This window comes from Trachinotus anak, unplaced genomic scaffold (genome assembly GCF_046630095.1).
Source record: "Trachinotus anak isolate AG129_WGS33_773 ecotype Australia unplaced genomic scaffold, CSIRO_AGI_Tana_v1 ptg000019l, whole genome shotgun sequence".
In the NCBI taxonomy this organism is placed as follows: domain Eukaryota; kingdom Metazoa; phylum Chordata; class Actinopteri; order Carangiformes; family Carangidae; genus Trachinotus; species Trachinotus anak.
Genome location: NW_027273870.1, coordinates 6,994,924 through 7,016,197, shown reverse-complemented (window position 1 = coordinate 7,016,197; position 21,274 = coordinate 6,994,924). Strand labels below are relative to the sequence as shown.

The following is a 21,274-nucleotide window of genomic DNA, read 5'->3' as shown; positions in this document are numbered from 1 at the left end:
CATGTGTTGACAAACAAGGTGCAAGCACACAGTTTCTAATGAATGTGATATGTTTTTATTGCCACCACTTAAGGACCACCTGTCTGAGCAGCCAATCAGGCAGGAGACCTAATAAATCACCAGATGGAGTGAGAAGAGTAGCATTAGAATTGGAATAAAAGGAAGTGGAGAGGAGAAAGTGGAGACTACTCAGTGGATATGTAGCTGTGTAACGATGTGTGTTTGCTCTCTCTCTCTCTCTCTCTCTCTCTCTCTACCCATTATTAGGCAGTATGGTACCTCAAGGAGTCATTAAGCTCTTATAAGCTATCCCCATAATGTCCTGCTGCTGAGACAGTCCCAATTCACAGAATGACATCAGAAGCAGGGCTGGAAATAAGAGTAGCCGTATGTGTGCTTGTGTGTGTTTGTGTGTGTGCGTGTGTGTGCGTGTGTGTTTGTGATTGTGAGTGTGCCGGCTTGTGCTTGGGTCTACTCATGCATTCACATCCATATGTGTGTGTTAGCTTGTGCGTATTTGCATGTGTGTGCGAGCGTGTCAGTCTGACGTCAATACTCCTCCGATCCACATTTAACTGCATAGTGAGGAAGGCTCATAGCACCTTGTAGGTGTCTTATCTCAATTTATTTATAGACTGAACTAAACTGGGTGCCAGTGTGACAGGTGAAGGGTGTTTTTTCCCTCTCTGATTTGAAGGGAGAAAAAGGGGTAAGCTGAACTAAGAGAGTTTATTTCTGGAGAGAGAGTGCATGGAAATTAAAATGGGTTGTACTGATGTTTCAAAAGCAGATATAGAGGTAGAGGGATGAAAAAATAACAAGGAAAATGGTGCATCATCGCATATTAAAGTAGACTTGGAAGACCCAAGACCTTTGCTAAAGCGGCTTAAATTTGGGTTTTTCTTATTCCTGTCACATGATGTCAGAGATATTTCCTGCACAGCTATAAATGAGCAGAAAATCACCAAAAATGATACACAAAAAGTAAACATACAGTGAATCGACCGAGGCCACAAGCCATATTTCTTTAAAGTGGCAAAATGTTGACTTTTTCTCAGCTGGAAGACCTCTTCCTGTTTTTCTATTTCTGTTCCTCTCCCCCCACCTACATGTTTGTGTGGTGACGACTGTGTGCTACAGCTGTATCCACGGTATCTGGGAGGTCTCCATTCATCGTGCAATATTCATTCATGTAATAACTGAGCGTTTCATTTTACTCTCATAATTGAATAACCCAAACCTGCCACTCAATTAGCTGTCACAGGAGAGCAGCAAAGAGGGTGGGGCCACATTTGAAACCTCATGTCCCTCATCATGGCAGCATGGGTTTATTTAATGACACTAAAGAGCCACGTCACAGTGAGTAGATCTTAAAGTTGACATTTTGTTCAAGAGAAATCTTTTTATTTCCTTTGGTGGCTTCAAGTACTACAATACCCATAAGTCTCATCATGTCTTTGTTATGGAGAAGAAGGCAGCCAGAGTGAATCACAGCTGCATCAAATTCAGAAGGCTTTGTTGTTGCCTCTAGGACCAAACATTGCACTGCTGGTGAATTCTTCAAACACTGACCCAGAATCAGAGAGTGAATTGATTCATAATGCAAAATCTATTAATGATTAATAGGAGTCTTCAAAATGTAAACTCAAGCTTCAGTTGCCATTAGAGGCGCAGCCAACAGAATTTTAAGCTCAGTTATTGACTTTCTCTTACTTCAATACAGGAGTTGCAGTGACCTTTGCTCCTTGTGTCTTTTATATTTTGTCAGTGCACCTGACTATTTTTCAACACAGTTGCTCTTCTTTCACACTGATGATTCAGCCCGGAGAGTTTCATGTTCATCCAAGTCTTAGCAGCGCTGCAACTGTTCCAACTCAAACAATGTCTGTGAAGAAAATCGACAGCATCCAGAGCTCGTGACGCCTGAAATATCTTTCCACTTTGGGACTCTGCACGGGCAACAAACAGTTGGCTAATACCATCTAGTTAGCCATCAAGATGTTATGGAGTTCCCTGTGATTACCCTTATGTAATCAGGAGTTTAGTGAGATAATGCAAATAATACAAAGTAGTTATGCAAAGATATAGATGTAGTCCACAGTTCGAAGAGGGCTTACAGGATTTCAGTTAGTTATTTGTGCAAGCTGGAGTCCAAACTCCTACAAAGCAGTGTAGAATGCTACAATCAACACAACATCAACAATCACAATATTTATTTTCTAGGTTAGTACCCTGTCTGATTTCCTGCAGTGCCTGAGAGTTTTTACACAACTCCCAGCAGGATCAGGGAATAGCGATCCACAAGTGCAAGAATTCAGAGATCAAAAATAAATGAACCCTTCCACCTTTCTTGTCTGATTTCTCCCTCCCATCATTGTCAGAATACCACAAGAGGCGTGCCATTGACGTCAATTGTATTTGGAGTCAAATTGAAACTAAAGTTCAAAATCTTCTTAAATCAGCTAAATGCACAGAGCTGGAGCCACTCTCTCGTGGCTGTGCTCTGTTCAATTTTGAACCTGCACTTGTGCTGTGAAAACCCTGTTACGCGGAAATTATACTTCTGCCGAGATGCACGTAAGCCGTGTTTCAAATCTGTGCACAAACAGTATGATGAGTAACCCAGGCAGCATCCACATCTCCCAAATCTCAGCCGTGTAAAAATCAATCAGACTGATTGATCCCAACTGTCTGTTAGAGGGAAATTGGAAACAGAAGCCTGGAACTGATTTGGACACTTTAAAATTATACCCAAAATTCTTACAAGTACAAAAGAAAACAGCAACATGAACATCTCTGAACAGAACCTGTGCATGTTTACTGGCATACAAATTTAACCAGACTCACCAGTCAAAGTATTAGCCAGACTTACCATTGTAGATTTAAAGCAGCTGAAATTCACCAGTCTGAGACTTAATGATTGCAACATGTTTATGCGACTTTGTTCCCCCATTCCCAGCCCCATCTATCAATGTCTGTCTCACACAGAATCAACCATTGAACACTGTAGGCTTCAAAAGGTGATATTTTACAGGGGCTTTGGTTGTTGTATTTCATCAGATTGTGCAGGTGTTGTAAGAACTCCATGTATTTTGCATCATTACTTGACTATGGACAGTATTTTTCCACAGTGCCAAACTTGTTAGATTTCTCTGCAGGAACTTTGTTGAGACAGAAGAACAGAAGTTGCTTCGTTTATGGTATCTTTTCAACAAGACGTGGTGCAGCATGGAACAAATTTTACAGCTCATGGTCATTATAAAACCACTGTGATATTCACATTACATCAAACCACTTCCTGGATACTGGGATGCTGTTTACTGAAAAATCACCATGTATGAACTTTAACCTTCTTTGTAGACACATTTCAAACAGTGGGAATAAACATGTTATTGTGTTGCATCAGACATGTCTTAATGAAGCGTGCCCTCTTGTCATCATGACAATATTAGTCTTTTGTTGCAGTTAAAAAGAATGTATGTATTAGTCAGGGGGTTGGAGAGAACATAGTATTTATGCACTGCATGTACTATTTCTGGCCTAACAATGACTGAATAATACTCTAATGCAGTGTACTCAATATGGCCTCATTTTACTTGCCTAATTTGAAGCACTCTCAGTAATCTATAAAAAGCCTAATCATCACTGACACAACAGCATGGATAACATGGTACAGAGAGAATGTGCAGATTACATTATGTAGGATGTAGTTGGTATTTTTCAATATTTGATCATCCTTAGGGGAAGAATTTAGCATTGCATAAATGATCACACTTTATAAAAAGAAAGTGTGAATGCTAAAATGTGGTCAAATCCATTTCAGTGCTGAAGTTTGCAGACCACACCAGGCATCAATATTCTCTTTGGTGAGGAAGATAAATAATGAATCTTTCATTTCAGAAAGCCTCAAAACGTGACGTTCTGTTTTATACAGAGCTCCATGGTAGAGGAGGTAGAGTGCTTTCTTCTTTCACAGTTCAACAATATCAGTCCAAATTGTTTTCCATCAGCAAAAATCAAATCTGTGTCTCTGCACGCATTATATTGAGTGATTACACTGTGTTTGGACTGGGGGATAGAAATGGCTAATTACCCGAAGATGTGCTCTAACAATAACAAATCCAGTGAGACGGTCGATTCTTCAAGTTATTTTAAGTGTGTGCACTAACAGTGCATTTTGAGACTCAGAGAAGAAAATGACAGCAGTCCGATTAAACATTTGACCATGTTTTGTGGCATTGTTCTGGAAGGAAGTCTCACTCCTACACACTTTCTAAATGATGAAAATGTGTGAGATCATAAATCTCCTAATGTGCGGTTCCAGTTGATTATAGACTATAGTTACAATGTATTATACAATAAACCCCAAAGATATTGAACCCAAAGACACAGGAGACCCTAAAACTAGAAACTCTGTTTGAAGTGACACTTTTTTGTTGGGAAGTCCAAAGCATAGACTGTAAATGAAGATGGACGTAGCCTCATGGTTTCTGAAGAGCGGTTTTAGGATGCTCCGCTGTCGCCATATTGGCAGTGCCTCACTCTGCTCAACCCCTGGCTAATTGGCAAATGGGCAAAGAGGTGGAGTGTGTGTCCCAAGATTTCAGTGCACACCAGTTTGTGGCAAGCGCATGCTCACTCACCTGTCATTCAAAGCGCCACAACCTCAATTATGCAGAACTTCAAGCCATCATAAAATTTAAACAGATGAGTTGAAGATTTTCCCATACAGTTGCCATTAAAGGGGAAATTAGTTATAGAGACCAAAACTGTTTTTTATACCAGGCTGAAAACATGTTTATTTCTGCTGTAAAGTTGGTCATATTAACATGGTAGTCTGTGGGGATTGACTCACTTTTCGAGCCAGCTGCAGGTGGCTATTGAAGGAACTGCAGTTTTTGGTACTTGGTGTTGGCTTGATTTTTCAGTCCAGGAGGTTGGTCCAAAGTGGGGATGTGTTGATCTATTTTTCTGTACTGAAATCTCCATCTACTCAAAAATGTGCTTTTACTTATTTTTACTTGGATGTTTGAGCTTCACTTTGCAGAATTTGCGGTTTTGGTTAAATGTAAATATACACTTAGCGTCTGAAGATGACCATGATTGTTCTATATTATATCCATGATCATTACAGTCCTCTAACCTGAGCAAAGTACTTATCTTAATCCAAATCTTGATCTTTCCCTAAACTGAACCAAGTTTTTGTACCTAAGCCTAACCACACCTCTACCACGGCATTGTCACATCATAAAAGTTAGTTACTTATTTTTCAACTGATTTTAACACTTTATCTTTGACATAAGTCCTGCTGCCATAGGGGCGCTAGTTCAGGAAATGCTCCTATAGGTCATGGACCACTTGTGATCCAGGGGTTTTTGAAAAACAGGAGGCCCCTTATGTGTTTGTGTCCTGGAGCCCATTGTGTCAGTCCATCCATTTAATGTATACATGTCAAACCACACCTGTTAAAGAAGACTTCATTTCAAGTGGAGCAGGATGTGAGATACTTTATTAGGGTTTAGGGTTGATGCAGATTCAGGATCTGAGCACAGAGAATTTGCCTCCACGCTCTTATTGTGGCTTCCTCCTGTCTCACATCCCCCACACAAGCACACACAAATCCACACTGGTACCCACCCCACCCACCTCAGTTGGGCTCTAACGGGCGAGTGAGGGCTGACGTTGATGGGATGTGGAAGCAGAGTGTGTGAGGGGGAGAGAGGGAGCAAGGGGAGGAGAGAGAGGAGAGTGTGGAGCAGGGAGCTGACAAACAGAGACGTGAGAGAGGGAGAACAAAAATGGAGAGAGCACTTATTATCAGATACAGTCTCAAAGGTCCATGTAATTATCTCCTCTTCCTCGACTTCATTTTGAGTAACTTTTCATTGGTCACCAGATTACAATGTTCCCACACCTAAAAATAACAACCTACAGCTTTCCATCTCCATCCTGCACTCAAACCACCGAAAGTTTTTGGAAAAGAGAAGAAAATATTACACCCTCTCCCACCTCTCTTTCTTCACCTTCCCTCCTCTTTCCCCTCCATCTCTTTTCCCACCCTCAGCCTCCGTCCCTCCTCTGATCCCCCTCTTCCTCGCCCTTGCCGGGTTTCACTTGGAGGACATGGTGTAGCAGCCGTGTGGGTGCCACTGCATGTCACGGATGCGCCTCATGGACTGCATCTGGGGGCAGCGGGCACCATACTCGTTGAAATGTCTGTAATCACCCTTCTCCAGCAGGTACTGGCTGCCACGGTATCCAGGGAACTGATAACCCACCCAACTGAGGAGAGGAAGAGGAGAGAGGAAGGAAAGGGAATTTACATTTTTAAAGAAGGGATGGATAGCAAGAAGAAAAAAATGCAAGAAATTACGAGAGAGAAATGTGGTGAAGTGAGGAAACAGATGCCTGATAAAACTGAGAAAATTGAGAGAAAATTGAGAGAAAATTGATTCAAGGGAGGAAAACAAAGTTGAACGATGAGTAACAGACAAGCAAAATGTGAGAGCAAGATGCTAGAAAGACTGATGCAGAGAAATTAGGAAGGACAGAGATCCAACAAATAAACATTGATCTGTTTGTTATGTTGTCAGCATCAAACTGCAGGTCAGTCTGCTTCCCTGCTGTTTGTTTCAGATAGGGGGGGAGCTACAAATGAAGTAATCACAGTAGTTAAGAGGCAGCGTTTGCTGCCTGCCACACCTCTGAGAGCCTCAGCCGCTGACGCCGATGACACCCTTATCTAGCTGGTGATGAGAAAGCCTCTATTCCTGAACTCGCTCCCAGGCACTCAGAGCACTCAGATAGTTGGTGATTATGCTGCTGTTTCTGCAGTTTGAGAATGACGTCCCGGATGTGGAAGCTGTCTGACACACGTAGGAAAATGTGGGGCTGGACTTTTTTTGACGCAACTACTGCAAAAGCAGGGTGTACTGTTTGTAGTTGGTACTGTTGAAAAATATATGATTTGACAATCGAGCAGGAAGGATCTAAGCATGCTGAGGCACGGCTTTATGTTTAAAGGAATAGTTTTGGGGAAAAAATTGTCTCCTCATCTAACTGTGAGCAAGAAAGCAAATAAATGCATTTCCCAAAATGTTGAACTATTCTCTCTGAAAAAGCAAGAAAACGCTTGTAACAACTCACGTTCCACAGCTGACCATGATGCTGCCCACTCTGTCAGTGAAACCGTAGGAAAACAGGCTGGGGACATCATCGTCCATGATCTCCATCTTACGACCCTTGAACTCTCCGACCTCGTACAGGCAGATCTTGTGCTTCTCAGGATCCTGCAAGGAAAAAAAAAAGTGGAGTAAGCAGTTGAAAGAAGAGCAAACTACCACCAGGAAATGTGTGGGAAATGTAGATAAATCTTCAGCCGAGTGGACAGGCATAGGGCTTTACCATGCGGACGGGCCTGAAGGACAGCAGGTAGTCGTTCCTCTGGCAGTTGCTCCAGGAGTCCCAGCGGGGGTATTCACCCTTCTCCAGGATGAACATCTCACCACAGAAGTTCATCTGCTCAAAACCCACGAAGCTGAGGAGAGAAAGAAGACGAAGGAAAGGGGAGGAAGGTGATGAGATCCAATGATCATTGGACTGAAGTCCACCAGTTTTATATAAAAACGTCAGTTACTCATGACAAGAAGTTCTACTCATCCTGTGAAAAGAGTTGTATAACGTGTCCAGAGTTCAACAGTTTGAAAAGATAACCCCTGAGATGTCTCAGAAGTATCTCAGTCTTTGTCGCCTCAGTTTTGATATTTCTTTTTGGCAAGACCACAAACAGCAGGGTCTTTAATACCACAACTGACTGACTAACTGACTGATCATATTACCACCATTGGTCAGCCCTGTGACTGAGTTAGAGTTTTCCCATTGGCCATTGCTCTTGAAAAAAGATTCGGCTCATACGTTTGTGGTGGATCTAGAGACTGGATATAAACCTAGTACATGGCTAGACCGTGTATGGGTGCCAATTGGGGGCTTAGGGCTACACCTCTTGTTTTAATGTGTCTCTTGTATGTACCCCTTTTTATGGAAGTGTGATATAAATAAGAATAAATCTCTGGATGTGACCTTAGGGGCAAAATGGGCAAAGCACAGTATAATAGACACTTTGTCACTGTTCCCCTGTTGTCCTTCTATTTTCATATTGGTCTTGAAACTTTATCTCATCTCTTTACAAACAGTCATTGCTGTTTGTTGCTGTGCTATGTCAGTAGTTTAGGTATTGAAGTTCATTCTACTGCTGCACTCTCTGCAAATCACTCAGGATAAAAGCATGAGATGAATTCCTAAAATGCGGTGTGTGAAATGTCAGATAATGGTGAGGTACAGCAGTGAAATTACTGCTCTTTGCTCAGACAAGTGTGGGTGCTGGGTACATTTTACTCTCATGTGTGGGAGGATGTGTACATGTGGTTGTATGTGCACAGGCTACTTACGGTCCACAGTCGACGCGCAGGGAGCGCACCCTATCCATTCCCATGTCGCACACATTCATGCACTCGCCGTTGATCTCGATACAGCGGCCCTGGAAGTTCTCCTGGTCATACACACACATCTAGACAGGTGGGGTAAAAGAATAAGAATGGGGTGAGAAAGGAGTTCACAAAGTTGGTTTCAAAGTCAAGGGCAACACTTGAGATGAGCAAATATAGAACTGAAAGACTGTGGTTGAGGAGAAACTTTCCATGAGGAGCTCTTAAAGCTCCTCATGGAGCTTTAAGAACCTCCTTAAAGCTCCATGAGGACCCTTAAGAGCCAGTAGGTCGTGATAATAGACATTAGCCCAGAAGGTAAACACAGGGTCTGGCCAGCTGCCTGACCCTGTGTGAAAAAGACTGTATCGTATATGTCTAGATGTTTCATCATCAGTACTGTATGTGTGATGTACTGTATGTGTTTGTGTGTGTACTGTACCTTGTAGGACATCATGCCCATCTCAGACATCTTGTTCTGAGCCGCCTTCCCATCAGTCTGGGAAGCAGACTTGGATTTCTCTCCTCCAGCAGACATGATGACTGAGAAGAAGAGAGTCACAATAAAAAGAAAATGCTTGGGGTGGTGGTGATGTAAAGTCCTCTCTAGTGTTATATGTTAATATTTTCATTAGATTCTCCCCTTGACTGTGGAGAAATTCGCAACATCCTCCCTGCAATATCTCAGAGTAACATAACAAAATATCCTAACATAATATAGCAATTTATTTTTACTCCAATTTCAACCTTAATGTTAATGAAGTAATAATTTAAACATAGTGACTGACTCAGATAATAGAAGTGGAATCAGCAGTTGCCAAAATTGTGGCAAACATAACAAAATTATGCATCCTGAATATTCCAGCCATTCTTTATTTTTGAGCTAAGCACTGTCATTGTCTTTTTATATGACCTGTTATTTTACATCACATGTCGAAGGATGTGTCCTTTGGAGAAATCATATTTTAACAATTTGAACTTTTGTTGGTATGAATGTTAAAATTACATTATTGCCAAAGTTTAATTATGTATTACTGAATAATTACTATTTAAAATCATTTGTAATCAATTTGTAATTTACCAAAGACCACTAAAGAAACTCCCCCACAGAAACTGAGATAACCTCCCTTCAGCAAAAAAGAATAAGAAATTATTTGCAAATATTCCAAAACAAAGCTGAATTCAATTCAAACTTAACCACACAAACTACCATCTTGTCACTTGCTTTACACTCATATTTATATTAAGAAAAAACTTTTCCATCAGAATTCTATTAAAAAAAGCATCAAAAATTGAAAATCAAACAAATTTCATTCTTTGCAAACACCAAAAATTTTAACAGATTTCAGTAGTTTGAAACTTTTCTCAGTTTTAAACTGAATATTTAAAAAAGGAGCATTCATGCAAATTCAGAGCTGCATTTGTAGAACCAACTGGATTTTTAATGTTATAGTTAAGATTTAAGAATTGGTTTTGGCATAATTTGTGCTCAGAATAAAACAAATGTTTATTCTGAACAGGCCACATTGCATTTATTGACAACTACTGGATTTGCACGAAAGAAATTCACATTTTACCAGCACTGTTTGACTTCCTGAGCTTCAGCTTGAACTATAATTGACATGCTAGGTTGTTATCATTATAAGGTATTACATCAGGTTACTCTTGCTCTCTGTCTACCTCCCCTTCTGTCTTTACTGTATGATGTTTGTCCACTGTCTTACCTGTGGCAGTGTGTGCGTAAAGGAGTAGACTCGGGGCTGAGACTGGTGGTCTGTGTGAGTGTGCGGTGGGCCCCCCTCCACTTTTATATGCTGGCGCCCAGAGAGAGGGGATTATAGACACAGAAACAAACTCGCTGAGCTCACAGCCCCCACAGAATAGAAATACCCCATCATCAAAGAGAGAGAGAGGCAAAGAGAGAGAGAGAGAGAGAGAGAGAGAGAGAGAGAGAGAGAGAGACAGTGGGGCAGAAAGAGAGGCAGACATGCCAGGATATATGTTGAAAGAGGAGAAGAATATGAGGAAGAAAATGTGACAAAAAACTAAAAATCTGTATATTTCCCTTTGGTTTACTTACTGAAAAACAAAATATCATAATATGAATCCATTAACAAAAAAAGAGACAGCTGAAGCAAAGTGAAGTAAAAGTGAGACTTTTACTGTTTCTGGAGTGGCCTTCTACATACAAACTATTTTCTAAGCCCATAATAATGATAGCCAGGCTGACCAGGTTCACATTTAACAGCCTGTCACAAAATTATTCACCCCTATTCCCTTCAGGGCTGTAATCAAGAGGTACTGGGACAAACAATAACAGGAAAAGCAATAAGCTGTGAGAAGCAATAACCTTGCTGTTCCACCTCTGGGTTAGCACAGAGGTTCAGAGTGTGCATGGACAAATAATCTGAATCTCCCTCTTCATCACAGTGGGAGAAAGCTATTAAATTAAAGCCCTCTGCCTTTTTTCTTGTGTGGGTGGGTATAATATTGTAGTGGGTGTAAGCTGCAAGAGGAAAGTCCATAAGATATGTATTCCAAAGTGCACACAAGAGAACAAGCAAACCTGTCGGCTGTAGCTCTGAATATGTTCGCACAGGTGAGGTCAGACGGTGTCTGATATCAAGGCTTTACATGTGCTGGTGAGGACAGGAAGGAAGTCAGGGAAGCAGCTGTGCACCAGATGAGATCCTAATGCCCTGAGGTAAAAATTTTAGTCCCCAAGTTTATTTATCCTGCAGTTTGAATTTCAAATCACCACTTTCAAGTGGGCATCAGTAAGAGATCAATGGAGGAATGAATGAAGGTGTGAATTGCATAGTTCCCTCTCAGTGAGAGTGAATGCATAATGGAAATGGACGAGAGCAAGAGGAAATTAACTGAGCACCCTGGGGCACAGCTCTTACTCATACATTTTAGGCTACTCGGTCAAGATCCTCCAATCACAGCTGGATTCTGTGATTGCACACAGTCAAGGCCCATCATCCAGCAAAGCGTGGGGATACACAGGTGCATCCAATGTGGAAGTCCATTATTAGAATATTAGACTATATTTCCTTTCTTTTTATGACTGTTTTACTGACATCTTTCCTTTAGCGAATCGTGATGATGAATAGTGTGTGTACAGTCAATATACGAAGTAGGGGACTGACATGATAAGCATATGCAACACTGAAGTTATGCAGCTTACACGTCGTGTGACGTGCTGTAAAATGTCTATCAGTCCTTTATATAAAATCTGATCAATCCATTTAATCTGATGACAGATAATGATATAAAGCCAGCAGAAGAAAATGATGTTTTCCAAACCACAATAAAACATACTCTTTAAAAAGACCATTGATCAATATCTGGAACATGACTGCACCAAGTCTGCGAAATTCACCTGGCAGATGAACAATGGTTTGATTGATCTGTAATCCCACAATTTGAGAATAAATAAAAGAGTTTATTGTAAATAAAAGAGTTTATTGTTCCTGATATTTTGTTAATTTTTTTTATTTTCATATACAGCCCATATACAGGCCTATTTGATATCTTTTGTTTACATCTTTAATTTTCTGTTGAATAAATGAATATAGTGTAGAAATACCCGACAGCCTTCAGTACAAAAGGACACCACACCATCTGAGCAAAACCAAATTTAAAGGGTAAAACAACAAACAAATGATCTGAAAGTCACTGAAGTCGATTAAAGGTGACACTAGACTGAAAAAAAAAACATGATGCATTTTGACCCATTTTGAAAAAATGCATCTTTTGGGTTGTTGCATCTCACTCTTTCATCTCTGTCTTATATCATTAAGTGAATGGACCTTCCACAACAACTATTTATATACCTAAATATCCATCATTTAAGTAAGTTGACTTCATCCTTTATAGTGCATGCGTCCGAGAAGTTGATGTGTGTGCAGGGAATTAGTCGGAACCAAATTTTCCAAATGTTAGGTGGAGCATCCCGAGGGTCCTCTAGCAGATAATAATGGCCTTTTGGTGATGTATATCCATGTGAGTGTTTTTGAGTAAAAGTCATTCACGTCAAAGCATTCAACAAAACAATACCCTCTGTCTTTCTATCACGTAAGAATGGAAAGCTCTTATGCATTTTAGTTGTAAAGGAAAGAGTGATAATACATCTGCATTAAAAGTTAAGTGTGTGTGTGTGTGTGTGTGTGTGTGTGTGTGTGTGTGTGTGTGTGTGTGTGTGTGTGTGTGTGTGTGTGTGTGTGCCTGCTTGACGGTAACTTGGTACCAGCTTCCTCAGAAGCTCTCCAGATGAAATGGGAAGGACCAAGCAGCAGATAAAGCAGGGGTTGCTGTTGCTGTGGTAACTGGGGCCCTGTGTCTGAAGTGATGGACTGGGGGGATAGTGATAAAACATTTGTGCAAGAATGTTCTGTGCATGTGACACAGGGACAGCATTTCGAAAAAAGTCACAAAGTTATTCTTTTCATGTCTTGTTTTTGTTTTTGTTACAACAACATTCACTTTTTTAAAACACTTTCAAGAAATCATTATTACCATACTGTTATTATTAATTTTTAACTATCATTCATCATTAATTGAATATCGCTATTCCAATTTCCTCAACTTATGGGACGCACCATTCAAACAGGCTCGCCGGATGGCTGTCCAAATCCTCCTCATTCTCTGCCTATAGCCCCGGCCATTGTTGCTCTATACGATGGCACTGCTGACCTATACGAATAGACCAACAACAGCCCCGCATTCACCACCCGCACCTCTCAGGCTGCGCTGTATATGATCTGCTGAGTCGACAGGTCGCATAGGGTTACAAAGAGAGGGGGGGTGGGCGGGGGCGGGCCCACGGGTGCGCGCACAGGCACTTTTTGTTTTTTATGGTGGAGCACACGGGCCCGCCGACCTCTCACCTGCGTCAAGCTGCTCACAGTTAGCTAGAGAGAGACCGGAAGTAGCTATTCTCCCCTTTGCCCTTGTAATGAATATATTATAGCCAATAATTATTGATTATTTCATATATATATATATATATTCAAATCATGATTAGCCTATGTAAAACATCAAAAAGCATCAGATCCTCCCAATTGAGAAGCTGGAAATATATAGAATGTTTGATATTTTTAACAAATTACTTAACTGATAAAAAATTAAGGCAAAATTTTGTCTTATTGTGAAATTTAATTGTTGATTAAGTTTCCTGTTGATTAATAATTGATTAATTAATTTGCCTAATCATTCAGCTGTAGCATTAGGCCAAGGCAGCAAACAGCTCAACTCCTCAAAAATTCACACACTCACAATAACAAATAAAAAATAGATCATCTGGATTACTATATAATCCATACCCAAATTAAGACTTTGTGTTCATTCAAATAGTCATTGCAAACTGCGTGTTATTGTTCAATAGAGTTTAATTTTGAAGAAGCTAACCGGAAGTGTCATCCGTAATCGAGAGGAAACTTTGCATTTGACAAACCCGTCGCGTTCATCGTCGTTAGCGCGGAGGGGCAGCACGCGCACGCGCGCGAGCACGGCCGCGCCGCGCGGTCGCCGGTATAAAACGGAAGCGCCAGCGCGAGACAAAAGTTTACGTCAAGAGGATTTTGTGTGTGAGGAGCGCGAGGAGAGCATCCAGGTGAGACAAGCGGGAAAAACGAGTGGCACCTGAACGTCACTATGGGATCTATTCACAGATGTAAATATTTGCATGTGATAATATATTGTAATAATAATATTGAGTTGTATTGAGTTCATACTGGCTGCAGGAGAAGTTCAATGTCCAAACATGGTTCTGTAGAGCAAATGGAAAATGTTTAGAATCACTTAAAGTTTATGTAGATGAAAATTATGCCATTAATTTGAACTGTTACATTTTAATGTTTAAACCCATTTTCTGATCCATGGCCCCTGCTCTCTCTCTTATCCTCTCTTCCATAGAAATGTATAGAGTCACTAGAACCCACATGACCTCACCCATGTACTTCCCTGGCATGGGCTCAGCCCCTTTCTTTAAGGTGAGTTCTCTCTCTCTCACACACACACACACACACACACAGACATACCGCACACACCCTCATGCCTCCCCCTGTCTTCCCCTGTGTACAGGTGACTGTGTTTGACCAGGAACACTTCCAGGGCAAGTGTTTGGAGTTCACCTCCGAGTGCTGCAACATCCACGACTGCGGCCTGGACAACATCCGCTCCATCCGAGTGGAGAGTGGAGCGTGAGTCACACAGCCTGTACGCCTGCTAGTCTCTGTGGACAGCTGACTGACTCTATGTGTGTGTGTGTGTGTGTGTTTATGTAAGTGTGTGTCTGTGAGACGGAGGTAGAAAGATGATGAGATGGGAAATAGTGACCAGGCTCCCACCATATGTCTTCTTTTTCTCAGTTTACTTTTTTAGAAAAAATACCAAGAAATCATGATCACCTGAGGAGCTAACGGGGTCTTTTACCAGTCTGAAAGCCATTTAAACAGCAGGGTTTTCTCTGTGTGGAGGCTATTCAGACCTGGCATATGCGCCTCGCCTGTGGTCAGCAGTTATCATTGATCAGCAGTAGATAATTTAAGGCCATATGGGTGTTTTTATTGCTTTGATAAAATTATGTGCCACTTCCTTTTCTCACACAGTGTATCCATAGAAAAATGTCAAGGTCCCTCCGCTGAAAAACTTTTAGAAACTGGAAACTGCTCTGAGAACTTGTACCTAATATTATATTATATATTGTTAATCTCTAGTTTAATGGTCTGAAAACTTGATTTCAAATGTTGACAATGATAATTCTGCATAATAAGTACTTTTTCTTATTTTATTTATATTATATTGCTGATACTTTCGCACTTTTACTGAAGTAAAATTTGAATGCAGCACAACAAAAGAACATTTTTATAGTGTGGCAATGCAACTTTCACTTAAAGGTGCTATATATAAGTTGCCACCAAATGTGGTTTCTTGCCAGGAGTGGGTGGTGGTGGTGGTGGTGGTAACGGTTGCTTACCAAGAGCTTCAGCCATTGCTGTGCCTTACAACAGGTTAGAATAAGGCCTCTGGAATGCTGAACTGAGGGCAGTCTGGATGTAACAGTGACTGACTATCGCAAAGCAGCATTACAAAATAGGATGGGCGGGGGTTAGGTGGTTATCATACTAACTTCAGCAGACGAAAAGAAGTGACAGAAATAGAAACAAAAAAGTAATGTAGATTAAATGAAGTTAAATTTCCACCATTGGAGAGAGTCCACCTAAAAGGTAAAAAAAAAAAATCAGTTCAATTGTACACTATATTTAGAATCTTTACAACTCAAACAGCTGATCTGTGGCGTAATACAGTGTGCAGCATAGGTGCATTTATGCAAAGGAATGCGGAATTCAATGGCTGAGAAAACGTAGAGCCAAAGGAAAGGGATGTCTACTGCAGGTTACACACTGACAATAGATAAATACCTTATACAATCGCCATGTCAAACAACCCAAACTATCACTTTAAGTAAATGATTTGAATACTTCTTCCACCATTGGGTATTGTCTAATAAGATTTTAACCCCTAATAAAAATCAGTGAATCTGCTTCATCAGGACTGTGTGGGTGTTGTTTGATCAGATTTGATTGGTAGTACCCCCACAGTCTAGGGTTGTGGCGATGGAAGATGATATCATCAAAGTGATCGTTGATAGCCCATGCCTTTTCCAATATCAAGACAATATTTGGCTTGTTTTCCCATTAATGTATAAGCGTATTATTATTATCATTTATAGTATTAAATTAATGTTAATTTTAATTTGCCCCACCATAGTTTAACATATATAACCACACATAACCAATGCTTGCAACACCAAGGTGGCACACACAGACTCCGACCAGCTGAGGCTCTGCTTATTGTGTGTAGGTGTCACACTGTGATTAAACAGAACGGAGGAGATCAATAGACAGACAGAACATTGTGTTCAGTTTCTTAGATGCTGCTTTTTATGGTTATAAACAGGACTTTTTGGCTTTCAGTTCTCTCTCCCTTTCTCTGTATGGAGATTTTGAGTGAATATTGTGATAGCTCTGATTATTAAGTGTAAATAATTAAAGTTTTATTTGTGATGACAATTTTGGTTTAACATCAGCATGAAATGCAATCGTCATCCTATTGTCATCACTCAAGGTACGCAAGAAAGTGAGAGAGAGAGACGGTCATATTTGCTATTGGCAGTTTCACAGGGTGACAATTGGACTATCAAGACTATGGATAAGATCGTGCAGCCCTACAACAGTCATTACACTGTCTTTTGGTGTAGAGACAGGAAAGGGCCAGTAAGTTAAAAACTGACAGAAAATTCTCTTTGTAATGAAAAGAGTCAAAAGAGTATGGAACACTTAAACGTAACGTAACTTCTTTTTGCTACGTAAAAGTAGCAAAAAGTCAGACCTAAGAGTTGTTCTCAGTTCCTGATTGCAGTGACTTGTAAGCATAAGGGTAGCAATAAATCAGCCAATAGCAGGCCTCCAAAGTATATATGTAAATGCTACATCACACACTTTGATCAGGTTGTAATGTACAACTTTTAGGTAATATTAATTAAACAGCCAGTTTAGCTTATGAAATGAGACGAATCTAAGTATGTTGATATCTGATGTACTAATTGGGACTCATTTAAAAGAAAACTGTTAAATTAATTAGAATTTAAGGTTATATCATTGATAGCCATTCAGCATTTAACATTTTCTTCTTCTGTGGGTATTAAGAAGGCCCTTTATTTTGCATCATTACCTGCATTTCCTAAACATCTTTTCTTCCTCGGAAAGAGTGCCATCACTTCCTCTGCATACATCATGCAGCCATCTGTAGGAAAAGTTCTACCAAATAATTTAGGAGCTGAGGACAAGTTTTAACAATCAGGAACTTTTATGCATTGTCAGGCTTTTATTTTTAACTGAGTATAACAGTGAACTGGTCTCACCCTGTTTTTACGCAAATAAGACCAGAACTTTACCCTAAGTAGATTTATACAGAACAGCCCAGGCCTGAGTCATGGTGTTTAAAGCTTGCCAAAGTCAGAGCAGTGATTCTTCCAACACCTGCTGAATTAAGCAGATTTAGCTCCAACTTATCCGGGCTGAGCACTGATTCTTATAGAGAGTGCAACTGTGTCATTTAGGTAGGTTTGGGAGGGAAATATGACCGCTGAATAACAGCTCAGACTATTTTGTTGAAGCTGAGTGGATGAATACAGGCCATGGTGGTTACAGGTTACATTCAGAAACATGACTTAGCCACCTGCAAGTATTTATTCATCCTTGTAATTGTAATTTAATTCAACGGAAGTATTGTCCTTGCTTGGTTGTTAACTAAATTGTTTCATAACCAACAGGAACAACTCAAAAAGGAATGATTGTCTTTCTTTTTTAGTTAATGTAAAAGCTGACCCATAGAAAAATGAATGTTAAAGTTTCCAAAAAAAAGATCCAAATCCATTTTTAAAATGACCTTTAAATTTATTTAGTAATTTTTCTTAGTTGAACAGGAATTAAACTTTTACAAAGCAGGAAATGATGGAAATGCTGTTATGATGTGAAGTACTTAAGTAACTGTATAGGTTTACTGGTGTTTCACCTTAAAAAGTCCCACCTTTACACTTCTCCTATGTAGGAGATGTAGGCCTCTCTCTGGAGCTCTAGTAACAACTGGTCAGTGAGCCAATCAGAAGAGAGTCTGAGCTTCTTTTCTGATTGATTCTGACTGAAATAAAAATAAAGCAGATTTCATGTAAACACTCAAAGAAACCAAATCCTTCAAGGTTGGATGGTGGGTCCTGGTGGGCCGGGCTTGGGGCATGGCTGACAGTGGTGACTGCTTTGTTGTGACATCACAAAGTTACAGAAGCCCCTATAGCTCGTTTTAAGACACAGTTTCTGAATATGGGCTGTGTGCATTTCTCTGTGGACTGAGCACTTTGATACTTTCACAATATTAATATAGCACCTAGACCTGTTTTGTAATCATAAAAGATATGGAAATTTCCATTTATACAATATGGGACCTTTAATTTCCCAGCTGCAGACTGCTCCCTCTCTTTTGTCCGATGTCCCCTGTCACTTGTCTGTTTTATGTTCAGACTGATTTCAGACAACACTGTGAAAGATTTTTTCCTCATCCATCTGACAACCTTGCCTCTTCCCTTCATATGTCCAGCTGGGTGGGTTTCGAGCATCATGACTTCCAGGGGCAGCAGTTCATCCTGGAGAGAGGCGAGTACCCCAACTGGGAGGCCTACAGCGGCTCCCTGTCCTACCACATAGAGCGCTTCATGTCCTTCCGCCCCATCTACTGTGCTGTGAGTACCTGTATGGGAGGGGGAGGGCTAAAATGAGACAGAGGAAGAGATAAGTGGGAATGACAGAGCAGGAGAGGCTGAATGGAAATGACAGTGAGTGACAAAGTGACAGAAGGAGGAAGTGATCAGACGAGTGAGCCACACAGTGCAGTGACTGAGGCGGTTCAAAAATAGAAATGAGACAACTCAGTGCTGAATGTCTGCTAACTGTGTACGTCTGTATGACAGACCTGATGCTAAGTTTGACACTGATTCTCTGCTCTACCCTCTTCACAGTCTCACCAGAGCAGCCGTATGATGATTTTTGAGAGGGAGAACTTCATGGGCCGCAACACCGAGCTGTGCGACGACTACCCCTCCCTGCAGGCTATGGGCTGGTTCAGGCCTGAGGTGGGCTCCATGCATGTGCAGAGTGGAGCGTAAGTCAGCAATGGGTTGATCCTATTACTTTCTGATTCAAGTTGGCTGATGATAAAATGATAATAATTAAAATTCTCTGAGGACTTTAAAGAGAAAAAAATAGAGAAATGAGATGGAAGCAGAAAAATCAGCTAGATTTCATGGTTGAAACAGGTGTAAGTGAACTTATATACCTACCTACTCTTAATGTAGTTATATCAATTTGTACCAGTTCAAAAAAATTCAGGTGGCGGATCATAACCTGAAGCATTCTGTTACAAATAATTTTCTATTCTAATCATAATAATAACAATTTGATTTGCTTTGTACATGCACAGATATACTCTTACGGTGCTGCCTCTTAGTGTCTTTACTGTCTGTCTCTTTTACAGCCGCATCAGTTTAATTATCTGAGTTACTCCTCTCCACTTTAATCCTTAGAGCAGCTTCAGTGCTAGAAAACAAATCTCAAGTCTGCACTACAGGGTTACACTTCCAACACTTGCTCAAAGCTAGATCACACTTACAGAGGGATGCATCCAAAACCATGGTGCCATTATTTGTAGCCACACTATTGGAATGGCTGTTGGTTTGTTGACTGGTCAGTCTGCCACTTTGGTTCAAAGTGAAATGTTGCCACAGTTATTTTCTGGGCTTTCATGTTCATTGCAGAATGAATTATAATAACTTTGTAACAGCATTTTATGCAATACTGCCTGCAAAAAAGACATTTCCAGCTGCTTTATGTTTTGTGCTAATTCGTAAATGTTAGTATGCTAAATTGGTAAAATAAGATGGTGAACGTTAAACATTATATGTCCTTAACATCTGCATGTTAACATTGTAAGGGTGTGCATGATAAGATGACAGCCACTACCGTTTTTACACTTATGTCACCACAATTGCTGCAGTTCAAAGGCACATATGGTCCTAAAATTTTACATCGAACTATTTGGTTTAATTTACAATGAGCAGTGCAGCGTCAGAGCCTCACTAGCATGGCTCCACAATGTGTTTGACACATTTGCATTGAATACATGTTAACAGTCTATAGGAAACCTATGGAGTCTTAAGTAAGGTCCTAAAGTTTTAATGTTTATATTGTAGTGCAACATGTATTCAATTAGAGCTTTGGAGCATTAATTATTAACTTAAAAATTTGATAAGAAATGTCCCACTCACTACACAATATCACAATTGTGTGTGTGGGGGTTTTTTTTTGGGGGGGGAGATTTTATGAATACAAGACATTATCAGATTATTTACTTCTCAAATGTTGGTATTGGCTCGTATTGGAAGCTTGAGGAGTTAAACCAAAGAGAGACACATACAGACAGAGAATGTCTCTATGTGAAGCAGCTCTTGAAAATTAAATTCAGCTCCTCTTGCTTACTCTAATCTGCTCCTACTGCCTTTGTCTTTGTACAGCTTTGTGTGCTATGAGTACCCAGGCTACAGGGGCCAGCAGTACATCATGGAGTGTGAAAGACACAGCGGAGACTACCAGGCCTGGAGAAACTGGGGCTCTCACTGCCAGACTCCCAAGATCCAGTCCATCAGACGTATCAGGCATTGAGAGGGAACAGATAAGGAGCAGCAACAGCAGCAGAGCCTCGTCTCAAGCTAACACCTGGGCACTGTGCTTTGATGGCCCGGATATAAGTTCAAAGCCAACTTTAGGTTTGGCTCTGAGCTTCAGCATCAGCAGTCTGCACTGTGACTACAACACAAACCATCAGTGACGTAGCAGCTACCTCTTTTATCCCAGTTCATATTTCTGTTACTCTGATACTCATTTTGTTTTAGGATAAGTAAAATAAAGTTGAGATTCAGAACATGAGAAGTCCTCCCTGTAATTCCTGCATGAGTGCACATATTCAGAGACAAGGACGTTGGCAATTTACAGATCAGTTCGTCCATAAGTTAAGAATCAAGAATGGAGCAGAAACAAAGGTCACTAAGCAATAAATGCTAATGATCACATACCAGTTTGCGTGTGAAACTATTAAGGTAGAAATTTTTCCACATAAGTTTTCATGGGTTTTAATTGTGTTGTATCAGAACACACTTAATGAGTATGCAAATGAAC

General features: G+C 40.5%; 2 protein-coding genes across 3 annotated transcripts; one reads left to right on the top strand and one right to left on the bottom strand.

Annotated features, from left to right (window-relative positions):
* Positions 1–5,492: 5,492 nt before the first annotated feature.
* On the bottom strand, positions 5,493–10,328 carry crybb1l2 (crystallin, beta B1, like 2). Its single transcript, XM_071505271.1, has 6 exons — positions 10,208–10,328; positions 8,926–9,026; positions 8,448–8,566; positions 7,405–7,537; positions 7,147–7,289; positions 5,493–6,282 (listed from the first exon to the last, which is right to left on the bottom strand). Exons 2-6 carry the CDS (start codon positions 9,019–9,021, stop codon positions 6,111–6,113), a joined length of 663 nt encoding a protein of 220 aa, XP_071361372.1. The 5' UTR covers positions 9,022–9,026; positions 10,208–10,328; the 3' UTR covers positions 5,493–6,110.
* A 3,638-nt stretch (positions 10,329–13,966) lies between these two features.
* cryba1l2 (crystallin, beta A1, like 2) lies at positions 13,967–21,028 on the top strand. Of its 2 annotated transcripts, none has more exons than XM_071505147.1 (6): positions 13,967–14,100; positions 14,403–14,479; positions 14,571–14,689; positions 18,645–18,786; positions 19,063–19,205; positions 20,614–21,028. In XM_071505147.1, the coding sequence occupies exons 2-6, from the start codon at positions 14,405–14,407 to the stop codon at positions 20,759–20,761; spliced, it is 627 nt and encodes a 208-aa protein (XP_071361248.1). In that variant the 5' UTR covers positions 13,967–14,100; positions 14,403–14,404; the 3' UTR covers positions 20,762–21,028. The 2 variants fall into 2 exon arrangements, with proteins under 2 accessions (XP_071361248.1, XP_071361249.1); XM_071505148.1 differs by lacking the exon at positions 13,967–14,100 and adding an exon at positions 14,103–14,160.
* Positions 21,029–21,274: the final 246 nt, after the last annotated feature.

Bases quoted from the DNA above. Each gene is read 5' to 3' on its own strand.
- cryba1l2 (XM_071505147.1), top strand. From the start codon at position 14,405: ATGTATAGAGTCACTAGAACCCACATGACCTCACCCATGTACTTCCCT. The intron at 14,690-18,644 runs GTGAGTCACACA...TCATATGTCCAG, and splicing joins ATCCGAGTGGAGAGTGGAGC to CTGGGTGGGTTTCGAGCATC. The intron at 18,787-19,062 runs GTGAGTACCTGT...CCCTCTTCACAG, and splicing joins TCCGCCCCATCTACTGTGCT to TCTCACCAGAGCAGCCGTAT.
- crybb1l2 (XM_071505271.1), bottom strand. From the start codon at position 9,021: ATGTCTGCTGGAGGAGAGAAATCCAAGTCTGCTTCCCAGACTGATGGG. The intron at 8,567-8,925 runs GTACAGTACACA...CCACCTGTCTAG, and splicing joins TGGGCATGATGTCCTACAAG to ATGTGTGTGTATGACCAGGA. The intron at 6,283-7,146 runs GTGAGTTGTTAC...TCCTCTCCTCAG, and splicing joins ATCATGGTCAGCTGTGGAAC to TTGGGTGGGTTATCAGTTCC.